General features: G+C 46.0%; 2 protein-coding genes across 3 annotated transcripts in view; both read right to left on the bottom strand.

The window, feature by feature from the left end:
- Nucleotides 1-27,496, bottom strand: part of LOC131418749 (ral-GDS-related protein-like) — a 393,378-nt gene that overhangs the window by 94,652 nt on the left and 271,230 nt on the right. The gene's annotated exons all lie outside the window — the stretch shown is intronic.
- On the bottom strand, nt 21,860-27,094 carry LOC131418226 (ral guanine nucleotide dissociation stimulator-like). Its single transcript, XM_058562218.1, has 5 exons — nt 26,860-27,094; nt 26,427-26,743; nt 26,198-26,257; nt 25,175-25,213; nt 21,860-21,883 (listed from the first exon to the last, which is right to left on the bottom strand). Exons 1-5 carry the CDS (start codon nt 26,960-26,962, stop codon nt 21,860-21,862), a joined length of 543 nt encoding a protein of 180 aa, XP_058418201.1. The 5' UTR covers nt 26,963-27,094.

The following is a 27,496-nucleotide window of genomic DNA, read 5'->3' as shown; positions in this document are numbered from 1 at the left end:
TATAAAAAAGATTACATAAGAAAGGAAGAAAGGAAGAAAAAAAGGGGGAAAATAGAATGAGAGAAAGAGACAAAGAAAGGAAGAAGGGGGGGGGATCTTCCTCACAGAATTCCAAATAATAAATGCGGCTGGATAGCATGAAATAGAAAATCGCCACTAGAACACCACAGTAACAATTACTGTGGGCAAGACTGACTGATGAATGCAAAAACTGTGAGTGAAACTTAAAGAAGAAACAGTACATTTGCAGATCCTCAAAGCATCTCCCTCCAAATACTTAACTTTTTTCTCTTAATTTCTTTAAAAGACCTATGACTATTTAAAGCAAAAATTATAACACTGTATTGTGGGATTTATAACATAGATAGATGTAAAATTTATGACAATAGCACAAAGGACAGACAGAGGTAAATGGAACTGTTCTGTAACAAGGCTTCTATATTTTACATTGATTAAACTGGTGCACTATTGAGTCTAGGTAGGCTGTGCTATGTTAAAGATGCATACTGTAATCTGGACCTACCACTAAAAACTGCAAAGGTGTGTCACTTAAATGCTAATAAAGGAATTAAACAGCATACAAAAAGGATTTGTATAAGAATGTTTGCAGGAGATGACCTGCACATCCCCAGGAGAAAGACGAGTGCACTGTGGGGCATCCACAGAGCAGAACGCCCTCAGCTGTGCGGAGGAGCAAACGCTGACACACACATGCTGGGTGAGTCTCTTCCACCTCGTGCCGAGGGAGGCAAGCTGGACAGAAAACAATACACGTGGGATGATTTCAGCCAAGATGAACCTATGGTGAAAAAACCAGAACAGTGGCTGCCTCGGGGGAAGGAAAAAATTGCCTGGGAAGGAACAGGAAGGAGTTTTCTGGGGGTGATGGAAATAATCTATTCTTAAAGGGGTGAAGGTTATATGGGCATTTTTATTTACCAAAACTTTATGATTGAGACTTGTGCCTTTCAGTGTGCGTACATCTTACCCCCCCACACACACACAAAAAGGACTAAAAGAATAATAAAGTCAGGTGGGAATGGGAAGGAGTGTGGATGAAACAAAAATGGCAGGCTATAAGTAGTTGTTGAAGCTGGGTGATGGGCCTACTATGCTATTTTGTTTATTTTGTATACTGTTTAAATTTTTCTGTAATAAAACACTTGTATAAGAAGACAAACTCAATATACAGTGTTCACTGGTAAGATATCGGTTACCTTTGGGGAGGAAGGAGGGAGCAAGGGATTGTTGGGGCCTGAGTGAAGCTGGTGCTAGTTCTTGGTCACAGGAGTGTGTTCACTTTGTAATAATTCTTTGAGGTTTACATGGATGACCTCTGCATATATTTCTGTACTCATGTTATACATCAACAAATATTTTAAATCCTGCATATTTGCACAAAGATACTAACTCAATATCTCAGAATAACAGCAGTGTTTTGTTTTAAAGTGGAACACATTCACTCATGACGTTATCAGATGGATTTTAATATTCCCAAGTATATATTAATGCCCTCACCCTTGCATGGAGCCCTGGGTCTTTCCATTTTTGCCTCAATTTGGCAAGTGGTGTGGCTTTGAGTTTTTATGATGCAATCTTTTCCCAGCAAGGTCCACCCCCACGATGATGCTCACCAAGGCCTTGACACCTAGCACAGTGCCATGTTCACAGCATGCACTCAAGACCTGTGGGACTGGGTTGAATGAGGAACAAAACGAGGAGCAACGATGTTCGTAACTTATATCTAGGTGCCATATCGTGACTTAGGAAATTGGTAGGATTTTTCGATAGACTTGCTATGCCTTCTAATTTTTCCTATTTAAAACAATGGGAAATAGAGTCTCAGAGTTCTTTCTCAGAGAAAGTCTGACATTTCAAGCACAGATTACTGACAACTATTAATGGCATATGACTTTCCCACCTCATCTTAGTTTTAAGTTTTTAATTCCTTACCTTGGAAATGACCTAACTTTGCTTCTTCCAAATCTTGTGGTAATACTGATGCTTCAGAAGTTGGACCACGGATATTCTGCTGTTGCGTGTCCTCTCTGCAAAGAAGTGGAGCTGTGCATCCCAGTCTGAGAAGGGTTTGGTCCTGTGGTATTTAGAGTCAATCAGAGAAGCTAAATGGAAAAATGACTTAGGAGAATTATCACCATAACGCCCAAGAGCAACAAATTATTTTTCTTAATTATTTTGCGATTCTGAGGGTATATTTAAAAAGGGATATTAAAACTGGTTCCCAAGGAGCCAGCCCTATACTAGAGCAGAAATTGCATATTACCTTCCTACACAAACTTGCCTAACGTTGTGGGAAGGACCAACGGGAAGTTTTGGTGTTGTTGCCTGTGTTAACAAGGCCAAGAGGTCCACACTTACATAAGGAAGTCCAGTGAACAAGCCTGCGTGCATCGTCGGAGAAGGGACATGCGCGTGGTCCCCTGAAGTGGCTTAGGGGTCACTTACCAGTGCACCTGAGTTTCCTGTCTGTATAATGCAGGAATTGGGGCTGCCCACTGTGATGTTTTCTCCTTTTTATAACATGGCTCAGGGCAGTCCTTCTAAGATGCCTGACCAAGGTATGGGCCCTTCTTGCAGGCGGGTTCCAAAGAGGATCTCTGCAGCGACCCTGACCATGGAGTCCAGAGGGAGGATCATGGCAGCCTGGAGGGATCGAGGGTATGATAGGACAGGTGGCCTTGAAAAGGCAAATTCCAGGATCCCAGTCACCCGGTATTTCCATTTTAGATATTGAATTAACATTTCAAATACCGGCCAGGGAGCTTCCACGAGGGCTGCAAGCATCGTCAGCAACAGCCAGGCTGGTGAGCCCCACCCCTACCTGAGTACTGCCTCAAGGGATGCGGCCCAACCACCCTGCACATACTCTGGGTGGTGGACAGGGCATGGAGGGTGGGCATGGTATAGAGAAGAGGCAGGGTAGAGGGTGGGGTGGAGAAGCAGAGTGGGGCCCAGTGGTGGAGGGACAATGAGGGAGTTGGGCCCCCTAGCTGTGCCTGCTGGGAGCTTTTGTCTCTTAACGGCTCCCAGCCAGCAGCCTGAAGGGCTGCAGGACTACAACTCCCAGGACGCTCTGGGCACGGGGCGGTGCTTAACCCTGGGGAGAGGAGGAGGGCAGTGTGCTCTTTGCCAAGGACCAAACTGCCCTGGGCTGAGGACTCTGGTTCTTCACCTGCTCCACGTGGACTGAGTCTCAGAGGGATGTGATGGGACGAGCGGGACCAGTGAGTTAGGAAGCTGTGGTGGCTGCATGGGCAGCCTCGGGCCTGCAGAGTGCAACTGCTTTTGTCCAAAATAGAAGCTGGACCTGCGCCTCTTCTCCACTGCCTCACTCCTCTGCTTGATTCCTCCTCCTACCTGCATGCCTATGGGTCTTTCCACAACCTCCTACCTAGTCCAGGGCCAGGTGCTTCTCTAAACTGCTTATGGGAACTGGTTTGACATCCCAGAAACTTTACACTTTGCCTGCTGCCATCTGCTTTCTCCAGCAAAAGTGCAATCATTTCATCAGCTTTTGAGAGAAATTCGCTCCTGTGGCCCCTCTTGCAAGCACAACTTAAGAACTGTGCAGGGTGGTAACATTGGCTGTTGCTTGCCTTTTTTGCAGATGTGGAAGTTGAGACATCCATGAGGTTAATCATTGGTTTCCCTAGGAGCTGCTGAGAGCAGAGGAGAACAACCCATTTCCCAGGCAGGTATCCAGTAGAACGTTTTCATCAACACATTCTAGTGCAGATGCCTCTGAAACAGCATCCTTAAGATGAGAATAGCTTAAGCATTTTGCCCTTTTGATTGATAACCTAATGTCAGCCCAGGCATGAGTGGCCAGTCTCTCAGGGACATGGGTGATGACTCTGATCCCTCAGGAAGAGACCGGTGGTCCAGATTTGGGAGAGGGATGTTCAAGGTAGACAGCACTTGGGCAGCATTTGAAACCCGTCAGCTTTAACATCTCTGCTTTGGATTCTGGCAAGGTTCCAGGATAAACATGCTTAGGGATAGTCAGATGTACCGTATTCTTTAAAAATTGATTAGATTGATGAAAGGAACAGAGCATAAAATATCCTGCTTATTTGCAAAAGATGAAATGCAACCAAGACCTTCTTGTTAATGTTTTTCTGCTCATTCTCTTGACTGTACTGTATGCTTGAACGCAGAAACAAAAAACTTGAATTGCCAAATTCTCTTTTCCTGATATTGGTAAATTAACTTAAAAGTTTTAGTGAAAGCTGTGGAGGAGTGGTTAGCAGCTTTCATGATTTACGTCCTCCCTAAAAATCTGGGTGTTGATCTACATTAAAAAACGTCCTTGTTTATATTACACAGCCCAATAGGTTACATTTCCGATTCCTGAATGTGGCATATTATCAAAACAACTGAAAAACCTGGTTATGGAAACTGGACCCTGTCATTTTGTCAAGAATTGCCTCTTTATGAATTAGTGAAAAGTGAATTCTTTAACATTTTTGTAAAGAACGGAAGAGAAACTCTGTAGTGTCTCTGAATGTGGCAAGGCGGGGAATTCTCGTTAGACCACATCCTCGGGTTCTTCTCTCATGTTCAATAGGCCCAACTGATAGTCCATGTGGTCAGGTGTAGTGCCACTCCCCTAGTCCCCAGTGTTCCATCCCACACTGGCCTGTGCCCTCTTCAGGGGGTTCTGATGACACTCTTCCACAAATGTTGGAAAGAGACATTGTAAGATGAGGATATTCATCATCTTGAAACAAGGATTAATGTTGAGGAAAGTCTCGGGGTCTGTGTACTCTGATGCACTGCTGTTGGGGTGTGGCTGCAGTGACCACTGTGCTCCCAGCAGTCCCCACAATTGTTGTCTCAGACGTTTGATCTCCTGGCGCAACCACAGCAGCTGTTGACAGAGCTGGGCGCTCATCGTGGTGCAGTGTCTTCTGTCATATTTTGTGGCTCTGACCCTCTTCTGCTTGCCTCCTTCCCATTCCTATCTTCTGCGTTGATTGCTTTGTAGTTGTTTCCTAGGAGCCACTGTTTGTAACTGTATTTCACAGCGTCTTTAGGGATCCACCCTCACTACACGAGTCACTGTACAACAGCCCCTTATCCTGGTGTAGCCCGTGTTCATCATCTCCAGTGGAGCTGTGAAGAACCCTGCTTACTTGGAGCTCCTCTCATTCTCATGCTGCTGGGGCTGTTATGAAGCTGGGCATCTCATCTTTGGTCTCATCAACATTATTCTTTTCATCGATTATTTTGAAGTCGGATACGACTTTGTTAATAATGTGGACACTGGCTGTCACAGGCACTTTTATGTATCTTCCCCAACAGCTCTGTGAAGTAGGTCTGTGATCCACATATTACAGGGGGGACACTGTGGCTCAGAGAGGTCAAGAAGCTTCATTCACTTCACACAGTTTCTTGGTACATTTTGAGTCTCCTCCTGGAACTCTGCCTCTCAGGAGTGTGCACTTAGCTGGTGTTCCACTTTGTGCCTCTCTGCCAGACCCCCTCAAGGCACACGCCCTATCCTGAGTCCATTGTCTGCTTGATGGCAGTCACCCTGCACAAACAGGCTCTGGGCAGGGAGTGGACTAGCGGTGCGTGGTCCTCAGGCTTACCCTGGGCAGGTTCTAGGTTCATTGCGAGAGCTGGAGCAGTGGAAGATACTGACCGTCATTCACCTGGAAGGTTTGTTATGTAGAAATACTCCACTGACTTTTTGCAGGTGTCATGTCTTCTTTGTCTTCATTGCTCCTCTGGGCTTCTCCTACAGTCCGTGCTGTGCAGTAACATACATTACAGAGACTAGTGAACATAATACTGTTGCCCTGCACCAACGGTCACATCACTCATTTTTCTAATTGTGAAAGAAATACATTCTGTAAAAAAAGTCAAATTACACAGATCTATGTTGAGTAAAGTGAAACCTTCCCCTTTCATCCCCTTCCCTGCAAACTGGCTCCCCTACTCAGAAGGAACTATTGTTAAGAGGTTGGGGTTTATCCTTCTGGACATTTCCTATGAATTTATAAATACACATAAAGATTTTTTAACATAAATTACATAACTGCATCATTTTGCAATTTGCTGTTTCCTAAACCATATATCATAGACGTCTCTCCTTATCCGTGCACGTCACTCTAACTTAGCTTTTTAGATGTTTTAGAGCTATTCAAAGAACAGGAATACCATGATCTGTTTATTTCTTCTTCAATAGAGATGGGATGATATCCAGTTTCATTATTATACATAATGCTGCAGTAAGATCCTGTTATGGAATTTATTACACTGCTATTCAACCGCTCAATTTGCTTTGTTTCCTTTTAGTCGGAGACTATGATATATTTTTAACATTTTTATGGGAATTATTTTATAGGGAAATTAATTTTATCACTGAATAAAGACATTTATGGAGAAACTGCACTTCAAGGTCATCCATCCCAGTATTCTGGAGAAAAATCATGAAACTTAGAAGGTATTCTGCTTGCTCCATCACATTCTAACAAGTCATGTTAACAATTTAAAGTTGAATCTTTGACTAGCCTCTACTTTCTCTGTTCAGAAGAAGGATGACTTTTTCGTGTCTTGAAAACTTCTGACTCCAGGGGCTCTCAGTTGGGCTTCAGAGAGGATAAGATATTGGTGTTGTATCTGTTTCTCTTCAGCTGTAGGCTGCATCTTCTAAAGATCATAGAATTGAATATGGTCCAATAGATATATATGATTTGGGTCAAAAATTCAAAGTAATGAACCCAAGATAGGAATCTATAACTTTGGTTCTTAATAAAGAATTTCTTTTGATAGCCTCAAGTCTCTGTGATTACTAGTAAAAACTCACCTATGGGTGAAGTGATGTGGTTCTGCTGGCAATGTCTGCCTTGAACATCCATAGTTAAGTCTGCCACATCCATAGGTAGATTAGACTTGACTTCTGGAAGACCTTTGCCCTTGGTCTTTGACCTGGGAAAAATAAGAATTTTAAAAACCTGCTGTTATTAGCACTCAATGCTAGAAATGCCCATTAAAGAGTGAGTTTGATTTGGTAAACCAAAGGGAGTATAAGCAGAACAAAGTCTTTAATATCTACAAATTTCAAAAAATTCTAATTTTTTAAAATATAACTCTAGGAGTGACGTCAGCATCATGGCGGAGTGAGCTTTCCCGTGAATTCTTCCCCCACAAGATACAACAAAAGCAACAACCACAGACCAACAACGGAATCCCAGACAGTGAAAACCTAGAGTGGAGGGATCCACACTGCCGCACATCTGAGAGCCGAACGTGCTGGGCCCCCGGAGGAAGTGGGGAGAGGTAAGGAGAACTCCGCTCCCTCCCCATCAGAGCAGCGATCCCGGTCCACGAGGCTCCCAGAGAGGGGGGAGGGGCGGCCCTCGGCGGGAAACTGTAGCTCTTCGGGCTCTCTCAGCCAGTGGGAAACTCCCGCACAGAGGGCTCAGAGGAGCCACAGGGCTGCCATCAACATCTGAGCACCCCAGAGAGCGGATAAAGAGGGGCAAATGAGAAGCATCCCACGTCAGGGACCCAGAGGGCAAAAGAGAGAGCTCCCCCCTCCCCGCAACCCGGAGTCTGCAGCTTGACCAGACCTAGCGATCCGAGGCAGACCTGAACAAACTGGACTGGACCCGTGGATCGCAGTGGGGAAAAAACAAAACAAAACAAAACTGCGGATCGCAGCAGAAAAACTGGGGCAGAGTGCAGGGGGCTTAGACTACACAGCCCTTTACCACCAGACAGTGGCGGCAGGTGGAAATTGCAACCAGAGACTTCCAGGATGAGGAAAATCAAAACCAACACAGGAACCACAATGCAAAAATATGTGAAATCACCAGACCAGAAACAAAATGACAAGCACCCAGAAATCAACCCCGAAGACACAGAAATCCATAAACTAAATGACAGAGATTTCAAAATAGCTATCATAAAAACACTCAACGAAATACGAGACAACACAGACAAACAATTCAATGAGATTAGGAGTTTCTTCACAAAAGAGATTGAAATCATAAAGAAAAACCAATCAGTGCTGATGGAGATGAAGAACACAATGGAGGAGATAAAGGAGAATCTGGAATCTTTAAAGAACAGAGCTGACAATATGGAGGAAAGAATTAGTACTTTAGAGGATAGGAATACAGATATACTCCAGATGGAAGAAGAGAGAGAACTAAGACTAAAAAGAAATGAAGAAAGACTCCGAGAAATATCTGACTCTATTAGAAAATGTAACATAAGAATTATAGGTATTCCTGAGGGAGAGGAGAGGGAAAGAGGAACAGAGAGCCTATTCAAGGAAATAATAGCTGAAAATTTCCCAAATCTGGGGAAGGAGCAGGAAATACCAGTAAGCGAAGCCAACAGGACGCCTATATATATTAACAGACAAAGGCCTTCACCACGACTCCTAGTGGTAAGGCTAGCCAGGGTCAACGACAAAGAAACAATATTAAGGGCAGCTAGACAAAAACAAAAAATAATGTACAAAGGAACTCCCATCAGGCTCTCAGCGGATTTCTCAACAGAAACTTTTCAGGCTAGAAGAGACTGGAATGATATATTCAAAATACTAAAAGACAAAAACTTTCAGCCAAGAATACTCTATCCAGCAAAAATATCCTTCAAATATGATGGAGAAATTGTAACTCTCCCAGATAAACAAAAGCTAAGGGAGTTCATGGCCACGAGACCCCCACTACAAGAAATACTCCAGAAGGCCCTCAGGCCTGAAAAAAAGAAGAGAAAGGGAACACAAAGCTTGGAGGAAGGAGAAAAGTAGGAAGACAAAATCAGAGAAATAGTAGATCTTTACCGGAATAGGCTAGCAACCACTTAAATACTAAACTCAAAGATCAAAGGAAGAAATTCACCAAAAATAAATTTAACCTCATCACTGTAAACACACAGCCACAACACAAGATAGAATAAGGTATAACAAGAGCAACTTAGAAGGGGAAGAGGAAAGTGACTGAATTGACTTAGTATAAGGAAATAGGAGGCTATCAGATAATGGACTATCTCATACACAAGATTTTTTGCCCAAACCTCAAGGTAACCACTAAACAAATAATCAAATTAAAACCACATATGATAAACAAAGAGAAAACTAGAAGAATCATAAGACAGAACAACCAAACTGAATTGGCAGTCCAAAACAAATGGGACAAGAAACAAAGGAAATGCAAAAGAACCAGAAAATAAGTGACAAAACAGCAACATTCAGCCCTCATATTTCAATAATTACCCTAAATGTAAATGGATTGAACTCTACAATCAAAAGATACAGAGTGGCAGGATGGATGAAAAAGCAAGACCCAACAATATGCTGCCTTCAGGAAACACATCTTAGCACTAAAGACAAGCACAGGCTCAGAGTGAAAGGATGGAAGACAATACTCCAAGCTAATGGCAAACAAAAGAAAGCAGGTGTTGCCATACTCATATCAGACAAAGGAGACTTCAAGATAAAACAGGTTAAGAAAGACAAAGAAGGGAAATATATAATGATAAAAGGGACACTCCATCAAGAAGACATATCACTTATAAATATATATGCACCCAACATAGGAGCACCAATGTACATAAAACAACTATTAACAAACCTAAAAGGAGAAATCAACAACAACACAATAATAGTAGGGGATCTTAACACCCCACTTACAGCAATGGATAGATCATCCAGACAAAAAGTTAATAAAGAAATATTAGACTTAAATGAAAAGCTGGATGAGATGGACCTAGTAGACATATACAGAGCACTCCACCCAAAAACAGCTGACTACACATTCTTCTCAAGCGCGCATGGAACATTCTCAAGGATAGACCATATGTTGGGAAACAAAGCAAGCCTCAATCAATTTAAGAAGATTGAAATCATAACAAGCATCTTTTCAGACCATAAGGCTATGAAACTGGAAATGAACCAGGAAAAAAAAACTGGGAAAGTGACAAAAATGTGGAGATTAAACAACATGCTACTGAACAACCAATGGATCATTGATGAAATTAAAGGAGAAATCAAAAACTATCTGGAAACAAACGAAAATGATAACATGCCATATCAAACCATATGGGACGCAGCAAAAGCGGTCCTGAGAGGGAAACACATAGCGATACAAGCCCACCTTAACAAACAAGAAAAAGCCCTAATAGGCAACCTTAAATTGCACCTAACAGAACTAGAAAAAGAAGAACAAACAAAGCCCAAAGCCAGCAGAAGGAGAGAAATAATAAAAATCAGAGCAGAAATAAATGATATTGAGACCAAAAAAACAGTAGAAAGGATTAATGAAACAAAGAGTTGGTTCTTCGAGAAGATAAACAAAATCGACAAACCCTTAGCCAGGCTTACTAAGAAAAAAAGAGAAAAGGCTCAAGTAAATAAAATTAGAAATGAAAGAGGAGAAATTACAACGGATACCATGGAAATACAGAGGATTATAAGAGAATACTAAGAGAAATTATATGCCAACAAATTGGACAATCTAGAAGAAATGGATAAATTCTTAGACTTATACAACCTCCCAAAATTGAACCAAGAAGAAATGGAGAATCTGAATAGACCAATAACAAGTAAAGAGATTGAAATAGTAATCAAAAACCTCCCAAAAAATAAAAGTCCAGGACCAGATGGCTTCTCCAGTGAATTTTACCAAACATTCAAAGAAGATTTAATACCCATCCTCCTCAAACTATTCCAAAAAATAGAGGAAGATGGAACACTTCCTGAATCATTCTATGAGGCCAACATCACCCTGATACCAAAACCAGACAAAGACAATACAAAGAAAGAAAATTACAGGCCAATATAGCTGATGAACATTGATGCAAAAATCCTCAACAAAATATTGGCAAACCGAATACAACAATATATTAAAAAGATCATACACCATGATCAAGTGGGATTTATACCAGAGACGCAGGGATGGTTCAACATCCGCAAATCAATCAACGTGATACATCACATCAACAAAACAAAGAATAAAAACCACATGATCGTCTCAATAGACGCAGAGAAGGCATTTGACAAGATACAACATCGATTTATGATAAAAACTCTCAATAAAATGGGAATAGAAGGAAAGTACCTCAACATAATAAAGGCCATATATGACAAACCCACAGCTAACATCATACTCAACGGGGAAAGACTGAAAGCCATTCCTCTGAGAACAGGAACGAGGCAGGGCTGCCCACTCTCACCACTCCTGTTCAACATAGTACTGGAGGTTTTGGCCAGAGCAATTAGACAAGAAAAAGGAATAAAAGGAATCCAAATAGGTAACAAAGAAGTGAAACTCTCACTATTTGCAGATAACATGATTGTATATATAGAAAACCCTAAAGAATCTGTTGGAAAACTGTTAGAAACAATCAACAACTACAGCAAAGTTGCAGGGTACAAAATCAATCTACAAAAATCAGTTGCATTTCTATATGCTAATAATGAACTAACAGAAAGAGAGCTCAAAAAGATAATACCATTTACAATTGCATCAAAAAGAATAAAATACCTAGGAATAAATCTTACCAAGGAGGTGAAGGACCTATACAATGAGAACTACAAGACATTATTGAGGGAAATCCACGATGACATAAAGAAATGGAAAGATATCCCATGCACGTGGATTGGAAGAATAAACATAGTTAAAATGTCTATATTACCTAAAGCAATCTACAGATTCAATGCAATCCTAATCAGAATCCCAATGACATTCTTCACAGAAATAGAAAAAAGAATACTAAAATTTATATGGGGCAACAAAAGACCCCGAATAGCTAAAGAAATCCTAAAGAAAAAGAACAAAGCAGGAGGCATCACAATTCCTGACTTCAAAACATACTACAAAGCAATAGTAATCAAAACAGCATGGTACTTGTACAAAAACAGACGCACAGATCAATGGAACAGAATTGAAAGCCCAGAAATAAAACCACACATATACGGACAGCTAATTTTCGACAAAGATGCTAAGAACATGCAATGGAGAAAGGAAAGTCTCTTCAATAAATGGTGTTGGGCAAACTGGACAGCCACATGCAAAAGAATGCAAGTGGAACATGTGCTATCGCCATTCACAAAAATTAACTCAAAATGGATCAAAGACCTGAAGGTGAGACCTGAAACTATAAAACTCATAGAAGAAAATATAGGCAACACACTATTTGACATTGGGTTTAAAGGAATCTTTTCGGATGACATGCCTACCCAGACTAGGGAAACTAAAGAAAAAATAAACAAGTGGGACTTTATCAGATTAAAGAGCTTTTATAAGACAAATGAAACCAGAATCAAGATGAACAAACAACCAACCAGCTGGGAGAGAATATTTGCAAAACATACATCTGATAAGGGGTTGATCTCCATAATATATAAAGAACTCACACAATTGAACAACAAAAAAACAAACAACCCGATCAAAAAATGGGCAGAGGAAATGAACAGACACTTCTCCAAGGAAGATATACAGATGGCCAATAGGCACATGAAAAGATGCTCAACATCACTAATCATCAGGGAAATGCAAATCAAAACAACACTGAGATACCACCTCACGCCCGTTAGAATGGCTATAATCACCAAGACAAAAACAACAAATGTTGGAGAGGATGTGGAGAAACAGGAACCCTCATACACAGCTGGTGGGAATGCAAAGTGGTGCAGCCTCTATGGAAAACGGTATGGAGATTCCTCAAAGAATTAAAAATAGAGATGCCCTATGATCCAGCCATCCCACTACTGGGAATCTATCCAACGCACCTGAAATCAACAATCCAAAGAGGCTTATGCACCCCTATGTTCATTGCAGCATTATTCACCATAGCCAAGAAGTGGAAGCAACCTAAGTGTCCCTCGACTGACGATTGGATTAAGAAAATGTGGTATATATATATATACAATGGAATACTACTCAGCCATAAAAAAAGACAAAATCGTCCCATTTGCAACAACATGGATGGGCCTGGAGCGTATTATGTTAAGTGAAATAAGCCAGAAAGAGAAAGACAAACACTGTATGATCTCACTCATATGTGGAATATAAACCAACACATGGACAGAGAAAACTGGACTGTGGTTACCCGGGCAGTGGGGGTGGGGGGTGGGCACAAGGGGTGAAGGGAGTCATATATGGGGTGATGGACAAACAAAAATGTACAACCCAAAATTTCACAATGTTAGAAACCATTAAAACATCAATAAAATATATATATATATAACTCTGTTTTTGCCACAGTTCAAACTGTCTATATGTGAATGAAATATCCCTCTGTCCATTTCTTAAGTTGTTTCCATTGATTTGATGGATTTATCCTCTAATCTGGATTCCAAGTGTGAAAGAACATCTTGGTCCCTCAAAGAAAATAAGCCATTGAAATTTGATTTTCTTTTAGCTCGGCCTCCTACAGGTTTGAGGAATAAATTATCATGTAATGATACAATGATTTTGAAATCTAATTGTTAATTACAGGGGTGTAAGGGATGATTGAATGGTGGTTCATCCCCATGGACAGGAGTATTGTACACATGGACGTGTAAACACGATTCAGGAAGCTGCTTCAGCCCCGTGACATCCCTGAGAACCACAGTGCAGGAGGATCTAGGCACACAGCCGTCTGCCTCGATCTCCTGGGTTACATGTAGATCCAGGGGTCTAGAGAGTGGCTTCAGAGCAGCTACCTTTTAAATTTCTCCCCTTCCTTCTCTCCAGCTTATCTCAAACAGTCTTGACTATCATTTTTGTGTGTGTGAGTGAGGAAGATCAGTCCTGTGCTAACATCCATGCTAATCCTCCTCTTTTTGCTGAGGAAGACTGGCTCTGAACTAACATCTATTGCCAATCTTCCTCCTTTTTTTCCCCAAAGTCCTAGTAGATAGTTGTATGTCATAGTTGCACATCCTTCTAGTTGCTGTATGTGGGACGCGGCCTCAGCATGGCCGGAGAAGCGATGGGTCTGTGCGCGCCAGGATCCGAACCCAGGCCGCCAGTAGTGGAGTGCGTGCACTTAACCGCTAAACCACGGTGCAGGCCCCTGACTATCATATTTTAAAGTAAGACCAATTATAGTTATTTACATGAGCTGTTTGTTCATTATTGCAGAGTAATAATCAGGCATACCATTAAATATCATTTAATCTACCTAAGCAAATTTGTTCTATCTTATAATTGATTAGAACACTAAATTTAGTTCAGAGTTTGATATTCACCAAATGTGTTAATCTGCTTACAACTGCCATGTGCCTCAATCCTCTTAGAAGTGTATCTTTGGCCCATCACAAAAATTTAATGAATCAAATCATCATAAATTAAGATTATGTACTAGCTTTTGGATGATCGGGAGGCACATGGGTCCATTTTGGAAATATGCCCATCTGTCTTTGCTCCCCATGGGAAGTTTCTGGTCACTAGGTCTCCAGGTGTCTTGCACAAGCCCTAGGTCTGTAATAGCTTGGTGCCTCTCCTTCTACTTGGAGTAGAAATAAAAGAAGTCAGAGAGACTTACTGAAGTTTTGGAGACTTATGACGTCTACTATGAAGACCATCCATGCATATTGTTCTGGATAGCTCTCTGTTCCTAAGACTACTAGTTACTTTAAGGGCTTGTCAGGAACTGTGAAAGGTCTGATATTTTACCTTACCTGCGAACCAATAAGTTAGCCTACCATGGTCTTACAGATGCTGGCAAAAGACACGAGACCCATGGGTCAGAGACAGAGGACTTGATGACACAGCAATAGCAGTGGCCAGAGTATCAGCATTTGCACCAGTTCACTAAATCCCACTTCCTACAGGGTGATACACAGTGGGCCAGGTGACATGCAGAAGGTCGCAAAATCTCAGAGCTCAAGGAACTAACTCAAATCTTTGATAACGGGCAGGAGGTCTGCTGACCTTTGGCCTGGGGTTTGTTATTTTTATTATACTGGGCAGTAAGCAAGCCTGCCCTTTGCTCCAGAGGAGGCCACTCTTTCTATCTTCCAAAGCTGATAGCTCTACACACATCCTTGAAAAGATAACCTGGTTTCACTGGCTTTCAAAGAGAAACTTGGATGAGTCTCGATCATCATTCAGTTCTTCTGTTTCCTTTATTGAGATTGTGCAAATATGCTCTTTTCTCTGTGAAGTTCACTAACTTTATTCATACATAAGGGATGCTTTTGGTTTTATTTATTAAGTTGAAAGTGTCTTATTAGAGCAAATGATGAAACTATTATGGGTTGGATCTGAAAGTATGCTTTTCCAGGAAAAATGTGAAAGAAGATCAGTGCTCACAGAACTTTGTCACAAGGAGCCGATAGCAACTTAAATGATTTTAATTTGAATACTGTTTTGTACAACTTTCTTCCATCTTACTTCATCCTCTCTGCTTCCTGTAACTCCCATATAGGAATGGGGCAGTTTCAGGGATTCACTGAACTCATTTACAATATCCAAATGGTTTTGTCTGTTGTGTTTTTCTATTGAGGTAAAGTTGACATACATCATTAAATTAGTTTCAGGGGTACAACATAATGATTCAATGTTTGAGTATATGTTGAAATGATCACCACAATAAGTCCAGTTAACATCCGTCCCCATACATAGTTACAATTTTTTTTCTCTTGTGATGAGGACATGGCGTATTTCAAGGTGAAGAGGAATCAATGATGAAGTCATACTTTTCCATACACAGCTTGATGGATTTGGACATAAGTGTACACCCTTGAGACTGTCACCACCATCAAGGCCACAAACATATCCATCACCTCCCAAAGTTTTCTCTCACCTCCTTTATTACTATTATTCTGTGGTAAGAACTCTTAACATAATATCTACTCTATTAGCAAATGTGACATATGCAATACAGTCTTGTTAGCTGTAGGCACTATGCCATATCCTACATCTCCAGAACTTATTTATCTTGATAACTGAAACTTTGTAAAATTTTACCATCAGCTCTCCATTTCTCTATCCTCCCAGCTCCTGGCAATCACCATTCTAACGTCTGCTTCTATGAGTTTGACTATTTTAGATTTCACATAGAAATATTTGCCATTCTCTGTCTGCCTTATTTCACTTAGCATAATGTCTTCTAGGTCCATCCATGTTGTCAAAAATGGCAGGAATTCCTTCTTTTTTCAAGGTTGACTAATATTCCATTTCTTTATCCATTTCATCCATCAGTGACATTTAGGTTACTTCCGTATCTTGGCTATTGTGAATTAGCTGCAATGAACATTAGAGTGCAGGTATCTCTTCTAGACCTTGATTTCAATTCCTGTGGGTATACACCAGAAGTGGGATTGCTGGGTCATATTCTAGTTTTAATTTTTGGAGGAACCTCCATGCTGTTTTCCATAATGTCTGTACTAGTTTAAATTCCCACAAGCGTTCCTTTCTCTACATCCTCACCACCATTTGTCGTCTTTAGTTTTTTTTGATAATCGCCATCTTTACAGGTGTGAAGTGATAGCTCATTGTGGTTTTGATTTGCATTCTCTGATGATTAGTGATGCTGAACATCTTTTCATACACCTGTTGGCCATTTGTATGTCTTCATTGGAAAAAGTCTATTCTGTTCCCTTGCCCATTTTTTTAATTGATTTGTCTTTTTCCTATTGAGCCAAGAAAAAAAAAAGAGAACAAAATTTCCAGGCTTTATGGGTGCTTCCCAGTTGATGCAGATGGTTTTGTATTTACAGTGGTATCAAAAGATCATGTTTCGTGCTTTTTCTTCAGCTTGTTATAAGGCCAGCAGTAGCTACGGCATAGCAGATAATCGGGATCTTCTGGGTTTGGAGGTTTACAACATAAATGAGTGGTAAGGAATTTTTTATTATTCCAAGGAAATTATTGAGGTCATAGTCCACGGAATCCAGGATTGATAGGTGTATGAGGAAATTAAGGTGAGGATTGGTGATCTGACATTACTTCTGATCTTGAGGGACAGGTATCTACTGCATGAGTGTTTGAATAAAAATGTTAGAGATCAGTAATTTGTGGTGGGTGAATATGTTTTCTGAATTATTTACTTTTGAACATAATCATTTGGATTATGTGAACATCTGGGACATGGGAGTAAGTGGCTGAAAGGAGGTGGTTGATAATGTCACTGTTGATTTAACTTCTATGAACACCAAGTGGTCAATGGATTAAGCAAATGAGTAGTCAGAAAACACAGAAATGGTAGGATTTGGGATTTAGTAAAAGACTGAGGACCGACTGTCCTGAGAGGGAGTGCCAAGACTTGTGTGGTTGAGATTGACAAGGACAAGAAGAGAATAGAATCACACTCAAACAAGGAGGGAGTATTAACAAGATGGAGGGGGAGAAATGATCTGGAGTAGCCTTGAGTTTTGACCTTGAGCGTTCTGTTCTTGATGCAAATCTGCCTGATGACATCCCGGGACACAGATCAGATCTATCCCCAGAGGATAGAGGGAGGATGGAAGTACAAAACAGCCAGGATAATTGTCCTAAAAAGGCAAGCTTCCTTTATCATTTGACCCACTTTCATGATTTATTTTTGTAGGGTAAGAGGAAAAGAAGGATGATAAGAAGGATGATGGTCACATCTTCACAGAGGAAGCAGCGTGACTGTGGGAACCAGTCCAAACCAAAGCTTGGTTTAAGCATCTCCATCCCTTTGAGGCTGTCCAGTGACATTCAAGAGGCCGGTTACTAGAATCCCATCCCATCCTGGCAATGACGGGCCTTGGGGAGGACAACTTGGACCAGCCTCACCAGGTCTACTGGCCCGAGAGACCGCAAGGACTCCAGGCCTGCAGCAGTGCAGGACAACTTGTAAGTCCTTTCAATCTTGCCAAAGCATTGGAAACACTTGCACTTAGTCGCACAGGTGAATCCCTGCCAGGTGTGCTCGCAGGTGGTCTGCATGCCAGGTCCCATGCTCTCTCCTGCCGGTCTTCAGATTTGGCAGAGATGATTCCAGGAGCTGATCTGGGCATTCCACAGCTCCACTGCCAACAATTTCTGGTGACTGAGGAAGGTATCAGGAAGGAGGAAAGGGCAGTGAAGAGCACAGGAGAGAGACTGGTGATAGCACTGATGACAGACAGACTTGCTAGCAAGGCAGAGAAAGTGCGGGGCCAAGGAGGACGTCAAGAGAGCAGATGAAATGAAGCAGGCATCTCAGTGAGGTCTCTTGGCAGCGTCCCTAATGTTTCCTTGCTTTTAGCTCTTGAAACTTTAACATATACCAATACTTTTATTAAACTCCACTGCGTGACACAGAAAATATTGACAGCGGTTTCTTTCTGAGGTGAGAGGTTGGGTTTCAGGTGAGGAGAGAAAGATCTTCCTTTTTCATGCTGTTCTCTCCTCTTCCTTTACTATTTACGTTATTTATTTGTACTTGAAAGTCAGCAGCGAGTTATCAACGTCAGGGGATTATTCAGTTTTTCCCCTCACAGTCACAGTAAAACCTACTTAAAGTGGATTATTCTTTTTGTGTAATATTCTAATAGATTACAAAATATTATTTCAAAATTGCTTTTATGTCTATGTCCTCAAATTAGATATTTACTTCTAGGTCTCCATTTTTATGTTCTTTGTTGCATGCTAATTCAGAGTTGCATCTAAGGAAATACCAGATTTCTCAGGTTTTTAGATCCATATGTGTTGGAAATTTGATTCATGAAGACGGACGTGGCAGTTGGGGGATCGAGCTGTCATCAAAAGAGACATTTTCAGCATCAGTAATCTGTGAAGAACCCACCGCTTGTTGGGATTTAATTTTCCATGTGAGGGATCAAGCTTTCACTATTGGCTCTTCTCTTTCTCTTTGGAGGGAATTACAGCCTTACCAGTCTTTCTGTTACCAAAAAACTTTACTAGATGGCTGTGCCATGTCAGGAAGGGTCTGGGATGCTGGGAACCAAGATTCAGCCTCAGCTTCTGGCTGTCCTGAGAAACTTCCTGGAAGAATCCAGCCTGTGTGTCTAGGTGACACTTGTAGCCATCAGAAAGGAGGGGATAACTCACAAGTGCCAAGCAATTCATCTGGCCCTTGTCTTCAGGGTGTTCCTAAGGGATGAGGTTCAAAATGCCACGTGGTAACCCTTTGAAAGTTCCTAGTCATGGGGTGGGTTCTCGGTGTGAGCTCAGAGCAGTGTCTGTTCAACACTAGGTGGGAAGCATTTCAGTATTTTAATTGCTAAGGCTGCTCATGCATGTCCATGGATCATCAGTGCTGTGGCGTTCCCTGCTGGACACCCCACACCCCTCTCTGCTTCATCTTTCAAAGCTCCCAACAGAGATCACACCCCAACAGGTGGTTGTGATGTAACCACAGCACGAGTGGGGAAAAAAACAGAGCCACCCAGGGATGACACACTTCAAGGTCTCGGACCCAATTGCCCCTTTTGGACGAGATGGTAACACCAACACTGAGTGCATAAACTGGAAGATTGTCTGAGACCATGGACCTCAGAATGACATGGGATCAGAAGTCACCCTGGACAGCAAGGGAGAGTGTAGGGTCACTCACAGTCCAGGATTGTGGTCCCTTATCCTGTCAAAGCAGAGCTCACCCATGACCATCAGGCCAAGCCAGGGAGGAGGAGCCAGGATGAACCTGAGAGAGAGGCTGGGGACCTTCTGGGGAATTTCTGCTCTAAAGGATATTGCATAAGGAAGGCAGGGGCGCTGAAAATCCTAGTTCACAGAAAGCAGTCATGTAAATGGAATAATGCCCTGCGGTAGCCTTAAAAGCTGTGTCGCAAATCTTTCCCTATGGATTCAAAAAGAGCAGGAAAAGGAATTCAGAGTCCTGGACAAGGATGCCAGCAGGATTCAAACCTAGGTCAGGGGTGAACACGGAGACCCTAGAGAGCCCTGAGGAGGGAAAGTCCTGCCTGCTTTTAGACCATTTGCAAATGACCTTCCTCGGGCCTTGTCCTCTCCCTGTGCACGTTTTGATCTTTTACATTGTTTTCCTCACTTACAGTTGATGCAATTCCAGAGATTGAACTAGAAAACTGCAAGTTCCTAAAATTTGCTCAAAAGAAACCTCCACAAGAGAAGCAGAAACTATTCCCTCTTCCTCCAGAATGTAGAAAGGCAGCCCCTGCCTGTGGCATGACATGGTCGTGGGTAGTGCTGTTTTAAAGACACCCACATTTCAGTGGTTGTTGCTCTGCCTGTGAAAGAACCTTCAACCTTTAAATCCCAAGAGAACGGGCAGCGGGCTGTGTTTGCTCTGGGAGCAGCTGAATGATATTGAAATGAACTTGTCCTCTGGGTTAGGGGGACTTGGGATTGTCCCCACTAGCCAGAGAAGGGCCTGTCTCTTCTTCCTTCTCCCACGTACAATAAGCTGATGACCCGGAAGAGTTTTTGATTCAAGGAGAAATGTGAGATTCTGTGTCTCCCTTACATGCCTACAGAAAGCAACAGAACCACACCACAACTCCCAGGCTGTAAAGGGAACAGGACTTTAATACAATATTCAAATATGGCATTTATTATTTACAACACATAACTACTGTCCCTCCCCAATGGGTGATGAGGTGCTGAGGTAGAGATATCAGGGAACTGGGGTGGGTTCGTCCCCACTCTCTTGGGCCTCAGGGGACCCCAGGAATCAGCTTGCAATTCTCCCCTTCCCGTTAGGTGGGAGGAGCCGGCCCGGTGCATCGCAAGCGTCCCAGCTGTGTCCCTGCTGATGAGGATGGGGCTGTGATCGGCCACTGGTACGGGGCTCAGTGTTGGGGCCTGGGGGCTGAGTAGAAGAGTCGGGTTATCTTCGAAGGGCCTCCCTCAGAATCATGGCCCTGCAACCTGTCCGCACTGCATTGGGTGCTCCAGTCCCTGTGCTCAGTGCTGTCAGCCACCAGTACCCCATTTGTCCCTGCCACATGAGCGATCATTTAGTATCACCTATTTCACAGAGGAGGAAACGGAGTCTCAGGAAGCTGAAGAGAGTCACCCCAGTCACAGGACTGCTCAGTAGTGGAGCTGGGTTCTCAGTGCCAGCTGTCCGACATCCCAAGGCCATGCTTAGCTCACTTTACTGAAACCCTAGGGGTAGTCACCCCAGCCCAGACACTCACTCACCCCTGACCTTGATGGTGGCCAGTTCTTCTGGGCCTTGAGTATTCTGCAGGCCAACTAGGCCTGGGGCTCCAGCTGGCAGGACAGGCTGTAGCTACAGGAGAGAGAGGGACCTGTGAGTCTACCAGGAGCCACACCTCAGGTGTCCCCCCACTGCCTGCCCAGCAGTTGGAGTCTGGGTGTCCCAGAGGTTGCAACACAATAAGACTTGGGGCTGACCAGGGAGCCATAGACACAGGCTATCTGGACTGGCCAATAGGGAGAGTCCACTCCTGCCCTCACCCAACTCCTGCCCTGCCTCACCTTTCACTCTCGTTGAGCAGCTTCATGTCCTGGACCCAGGCCCCAAATCGATCCTCGGGCTCTAGGTTGTAATTCTTTGAAGCCACCTGGAGCAGCAGGATCTACCTTATGACTCGATATTCCTGGGGCCAGAGGGAAGGAGAAGATGCAGACAGGGCCTGGGTGGGGGATGCTTCAGGGGCCTTGTGGGGGGTGAGGAGTGGGGCAGGGGACCAGTCCTGGGAACTATCCTTCCCTCCAGTTGCATGCAGGCTCTCCCTGCTCTCAGAATGGGAATAATCAGCCCCTCCTCCAGGAAGTTGTCCTTGAAGCTATCCTCCCCTCAACCCACCCGACAACTGGGTGGATCTCCCTCTTCTCCCTTATCAAACTCTTCCACTCAATGTAAGATACAGGGGGTGGAGCCAGGGGTTGTTCTGCCCAGAGGGTCTCTGATTTCCACCTCCTTCCCCTCCCCTGCAGGGAGTGCCACAGTTGCTCACTTCAGTCCTTTACTCAAGGTTGATCTCATTTCCCTGGAAGGCAGAAGCCAGAGTCCATCAGACAGAGCCCCCTAGCTTAAGTAGCACCCTATGCCCACCTCTTATCATGTTGTACTACTGCCAGGTCCCAAGAGGGAGCCGGGGATCCAGAGAAAACAGGACTTGGACCTAGGCTGGGCTCTGGGCTCCAGAGGAGGAGGACAGGGGCGTGAGGCTGAGGGACCTGGCAGCACAACCCTCTCTGATGACAGACTTGGAGGCTGAGGCCTCAGGCAGAGGGGACTGCTCAGCCACTTACGTGCTGCCTGACTTGGGGAGACCCGACATCTCTCTCACCATGGGCAGCATGGGACGGAGAGGCTGAGTCCAGCTCAGATCAAACCTCACGCAGCTCTGCCGTCAGGCAGCTCTGAGCTTCCCCAGCCCGGGGAACCAGAATGGGTGTCTCAGACGGAGCCTCTGTTCACTCATCCCTAAGATGGGCCTGATGCCCCAGCTCCCAGGGGCAGCTGCAAGGCTCTCGTGAGAGAAGTGCTCATTGCTGAGAGCTCAGAGCTCAGTTCGGGGGCTCCTGCATCCCCAGGCTCAGGATCCTGGTCCTCCCTGCCTGGTCCCCATGTTCACCCACCTCGAGATAATCACTCATCGCCAGGTGCAGCATCAGCAGGTCACCGAGGAAAGTGCCAAGATAGGGGACGACACCCTGTCACATCAGGTGAGATGAGCCTTTGCTGTCAAGTCGACCCTCTGCAGACCCTCCCTTGAAAAGTTCTCACCCTCAGCCTCCTGGCCCACCCCAGGGTTCCCACGGGGAGCAGCCTGAGACCCTCAGCAGCCTCCCCTCAATACCTCCTCCCTTCACAGCCCAATAAAACCAGACTCCTGCTCCTAACCTCCCAACGCCAACTTCTGGCAAATCACAGGGTATGCCGTCCCCGGCCCTCCCCACAACAACCCATCCTGCACCAGCTCTTCCAGACCCCCCTCCTGGTCACTTCTACTGGAGGACTCAGGCACTGTGGCACCAGGAGGAAGGGCCCTCCTCTCTTGATTTGAGGCCTCCAGCGGGGAGGGCAGAGCCCCTCCCCCACAGGCACACTCACCTGCTGCTGCTGCTGCTTCTCCTGCACTCTCTGGGGGATGATCTCCGGGGGGCAACGTGGAGGGCCCCTCCTGCCAGGGTCAAGGACAGTGTCAGTGAGGCCATACTCCCCTCACCCCATTTCTCTCCAGCACCACTGGCCTCCGACCCTGGACATCTGACTCGAGTCAACTGGTAGCAGTGCCACTCCATCCTCCAAGGTCTTGTGATTCTAGAACAAGCCCAGCTCGAACTCTCACTCTGAGTGTGAGCTTGGGCTTGTGGCCTGGCCTCCCTACTCCTCTTTCCTCATCTGGAAGGTCTGAGAACTCCAGCTACCCTACAGGTTCTCCTGAGGACTCTGTGGCATATGACTGTCATCGTTGTCCTCGGCCTCACCCCTCCGTGTGGAGCAGGCGGAAAGCTCCCACATTCCTTCTCTCCCTCTTATCTCATCACCACCGTATGAGGCCTGCACCACACAATCAACATCCCTCCCTTCCGTGATGAGGAGGCAGAGGCCCAAACAGGGGCAGTGAGTTGCTCAGTGGCCCACAGAGGAGAGGCCGCTTGCCCCTCCCAGCCAGAGGCCCTGTTCCATCGTCCTCACCTAACCCCCGCCCCACCACTGACCACAGTACTGTCCCCTGAGCTCTCAAAGCGTGATCCTGGGCCAAGCCGTGGATGGAGATGAAGGGGTGTCTTGGGAGTCTGGTTGAGTGGCTCCTGCCTTCCCCAGTCTCATGGAGTGTCTGGCCCCCGGGCTGGAACAGAGGCCGTGCCAACGCCTTCTCCTCCCCAAGGAACCCCTCAGGATATTCTCCTGCACTGAACTCTTTCTTTATCCACTCGGGAACCGGACACCCAAGGTGCATACTCTGATCCACAGGGAGGGGAGTGACAGGAGGCTCTGCTTCCTCATTTACGTCAGATACCAAGGTCCTTTCAGCAGTATCCACTAAGAATCCATCAGTTGCCTAGACTCTTCACATAAGCCACCTGGGGCATATGTCATTGCCAACTGGGCACTCAGGTGAGACTCCTGTGATTGACTCAAGTGACTGCTCTAGGGGTCCAGTGGGGAGTCACAGAATGCACACACATCTGTTTCTGGTCCAGATGTTCAGACCCAAGGATGAACAGACTGTTTGTCCACCTGGGCCATGGGAATCTCCTGTCGTTCCCAAACCTGGGGTGGGCAGGGTGCCTTCCACTTTGAGACTTGGTGAAGACAGAAGGAGCAGCAGTGGCCTGGCTTCTTGAGGACAGGTTTAGGCTGAGGGCTAAACCCACCCCAAACACCCAACAGCCTGGAAGAAGCTACATCCAGCAGGATGGACATGCATGGAAGCCAGAGACCTGCTGATGGCACCAGCTCGGCAACTCCTCCTGGAACAGCCCAGCCAACACCACTGTGTCCCACGACCAGGGCCTCCTGCCCACAAACTGCACCCCGCCCACCCATGGACCAAACAGATCCTTCTGTTAATCTGGACAAGATAGACATGAATGTTTCAGAGAACGTTCAAGTGAGAAACAATCAAAACCACAGAATTTCCAATACCCCTCCTCCCACCCCCCTCCTCTCTTTCCAGACCCAGAGCCTCCACTCTAACTTGGTCATCAGTTTTCTGCTCAAAGACTTGTCTTGGCTATAGAGCTCCTTAAGTTTCTTAGAGCTCTCCCTGAGGGGAGGGGAAAGAAGGAAGGATAAATTTAGGAATGATGTGCGGAGTCTGAGTGCAAACCCCTTTTCTTTGCAAACCTGAGAGTTTCAAACAGACTGGAGGAGTGTTCTCACTGGGTTCCTCTGAGCGCTAAGGTCTCGTGGGACTGGGAGGGAACTCTCCTGTTGGTCATTGGGGTCTCCATTCCCCAGCTCTACAGAGCACCTCTGTTTTGACCACTTTGAGTTTCAACTGGGCGTAGAGTTCTGTTGCCATAAACACTTGAAAATCTCCAATGTGGCTCAACCCTGGCATTTAGGGAAACTGAGTCCTGAAGCAGAACTGGTGCACTAAGGACCCAGGGAGGCTTAGAGACCCCCCACCGAGGCCCAGGCCCTGTCCCCAGCATTTGCTGCCTCCCAGGAGTTCCCACGTGATCAAGGGGGCAATGGCAGACATACGAGAGATCCCCCATCCACCCTGGTCATGCTATGGAGAGGGGCCTACCCACCGGGAAACATCCGCCCACATGTTCTTCAGGTGGCTTATGGAGGTTTTCTGCAGAGCAGAGATGACAGCGCAGAGCAAGGAGAAGTTCTTCAGGATCTCGCACTCCTGGGGAAGGGAAGAGAATGAGCTGTGAGGTGGGGCGTTAGAGACCCGCTTGCTCTAGCTTCAGTCCCCTTCTATTTAAATCTCCCCTCCTGGATGAGACAGATGCTCAGGGAGCCCCAGAAGGGCACATTTAGGACCCAGAGAGTAACACTCACAGGGAGGAGGATTTTAGCTCAACCCAGGGAAGGAGCCAGGGAGGAAGTGAGCATCCTCTCACTGGGACCTGGAGTCAAGGTCAGCGGGCCCCTGGAAGGAAGGGCCTAGGGACTGTGCAGGGGCTTAGACCACACACTGCAATCCTGGGAGCTGATAAAGGTGGAGAGGCCGTTCCCAAGGCTCCAGAGAGGGGCTCCACTGGGCCTCCCGCAACACACCTGGGCCACCTGGATCCAGTGCTCCACCACCCTCGCCCTGTCCTGGGCTGTCATGCTCGGGTCCCCGAGGCAGGTGGTGACGACGAGGCTGACCACACTTCTGAAGTGGTCGACGGTGGCTCAGACGGTGGGTGCCAGGTGCTCATTGCCGGGCTTGTTCCTCTTGCCCCAGGTGGAGCCCAGGCACTGAGAGGGCACCACCTTCCGGAAGAGCTCCTGGGGAAGAGGGGGAGTGTCACCCAGCCCTGCCACACCCCAGCTCCGTGTCTACCGCCCCCAAAGTGCTGCACAGGGGTCACGGTTTAGAGCTGGAGCTCAGGAAGCTCAGGATGTGGTCTGAGCCTCGTGAGAGTCTCTGGGTTTTCTTCTCTGTCCACTGCAGGCACCCAGCACAGGATGACCCAGGACCCAGCACATTGCCCTGCGGCAGCTACAACCACAGCCTCTGTCTGTCTCCCTTGTAGTGAAGTACACATCAGGTCTCTAATAAATGCTGAGGCTGTTGAGCCTCCTGAGCAGCCGGTTGGGTCACCAGTGACCTGGCTGCACACAGTGAGTTCCCCTCCCCCACTGATGGGCCAGGCCCCGCGCAGCTTTCCGTCTCTTCTACCTCATGGAGCCGGCACAGCCACTTTGTGCAGCAGGTCCTGTTAGTGTCCACCTCTACGGTCTGCAGGTGGACAGAAAAGCCTTGGGGGTTCAGAAAGTTGCCCAGGTCGTACGGTTGGTAAGGGGGAGCGCCAGGATTTGGGCCCAGGTCATAGGAGTCCGGATCAGGTCTGGGGCACTGATGGCAGAGGGAAGGCCTGCCCCTCCGCCCTGAGAGCCCAGCTGCTCACGGCATCCATCACGGTCAACTGCTCCGCCACCAGCTTAGGAGGGAAGGCCGTGAAGTTAGGCTTCTTCTCACCCTCCTTAATGGCCACAGGTGGAGATGGACTTCCCACTAGAAATGATGGTCCAGGTGACTCCAGCTCAGCAGCTCCCACTCCTGCTGGAGCCGACGTGGGCCCTTGCTCCAGCTCCAACACTGCTGATGGAGGGGACGCTGGCTCCAGCGCTAGAGGGGGTGGTATTGACGGAGCTGGAGCCAGCTCTACCTCCACCACTGTCCACTGCCCTGCTTCTGCCGCCGGCTGGAGCTCTGCAGCTGGCGCTGCAGCGGGATAAAGAGAAAGGTTCACCCACATAGCTGACTTTCCACGTGTCCTTCCAAACACAGGAAAGATCCCACTTCCCTTCCGGGAATACCCAGCCTGCAGGCCGCCTTACCCTCTGGCTCTGCCTCAGTGGCCTCCAGAAGCTCACACCGGGCAAGGGAAAGAGGGTCACGGCAGCTCAGCTCCGAACCAGGCAAGGTGACCTGCATGTACATCCCCTTTAGCTTGAAAAAGGGACAGCCCCAGTCTGGTCCCTCCCTAGTTCTGGTCCAAGCCCGGCATCTCAAGGTCCTGAGTGTGGAGACCCTCTGCTCCTGCTCTCATCTCAGAGCAGCACTGGATGGTGAGGGTGGCCTCCTGAGTGGAGTTCTGCAAAGACTGCCCAGGAGCTGGGCCAGAAGGAATCAGGGGCTGCTTGCACACTGCCACTGGGGCCGACCCCCAAGAGAAAGTCTGCTCCTCAGTTCAGGCACAGAGGGGCATCCCTGCAAAGAACTGTGGTCAGGGAGGGAAAGAGATGAAACCTCTAGGGCTCGGTAACATATGAGTAGATGAGCTCAACTTCTCATGCTGCCAGCCATGACACGGGGTATGGACATGACAGACCCACCAGGCTTCCAACACCTAACAACCTGCTCCTGGCTGAGAATGACCAGCCCCTCACGCCCTGCCTTCCCCCCTCCACACAGACACATGCACACACACACGAAGAGGTGCAAGGAGTGTCGGGCTGATGAGGTGGGATCACA

The sequence above is a fragment of the Diceros bicornis genome, chromosome 19, assembly GCF_020826845.1.
Source record: "Diceros bicornis minor isolate mBicDic1 chromosome 19, mDicBic1.mat.cur, whole genome shotgun sequence".
NCBI classification, from domain to species: domain Eukaryota; kingdom Metazoa; phylum Chordata; class Mammalia; order Perissodactyla; family Rhinocerotidae; genus Diceros; species Diceros bicornis.
The sequence above is the reverse complement of the archived record's forward strand: the minus strand, read 5'-3'. Positions and strand labels throughout refer to the sequence as shown.

What these genes read in the sequence shown, in the direction of transcription:
- LOC131418226 (XM_058562218.1), bottom strand. Translation starts at nt 26,962, where the DNA reads ATGTACATGCAGGTCACCTTGCCTGGTTCGGAGCTGAGCTGCCGTGAC. An exon ending in GGCTGTGCCGGCTCCATGAG is followed by an intron (nt 25,214 to 26,197) that starts GTAGAAGAGACG and finishes TCCCTTCCCCAG; the next exon opens with GAGTGCGAGATCCTGAAGAA. An exon ending in ACTTCTCCTTGCTCTGCGCT is followed by an intron (nt 21,884 to 25,174) that starts GTCATCTCTGCT and finishes TCTGCCTTCCAG; the next exon opens with GGAAATGAGATCAACCTTGA.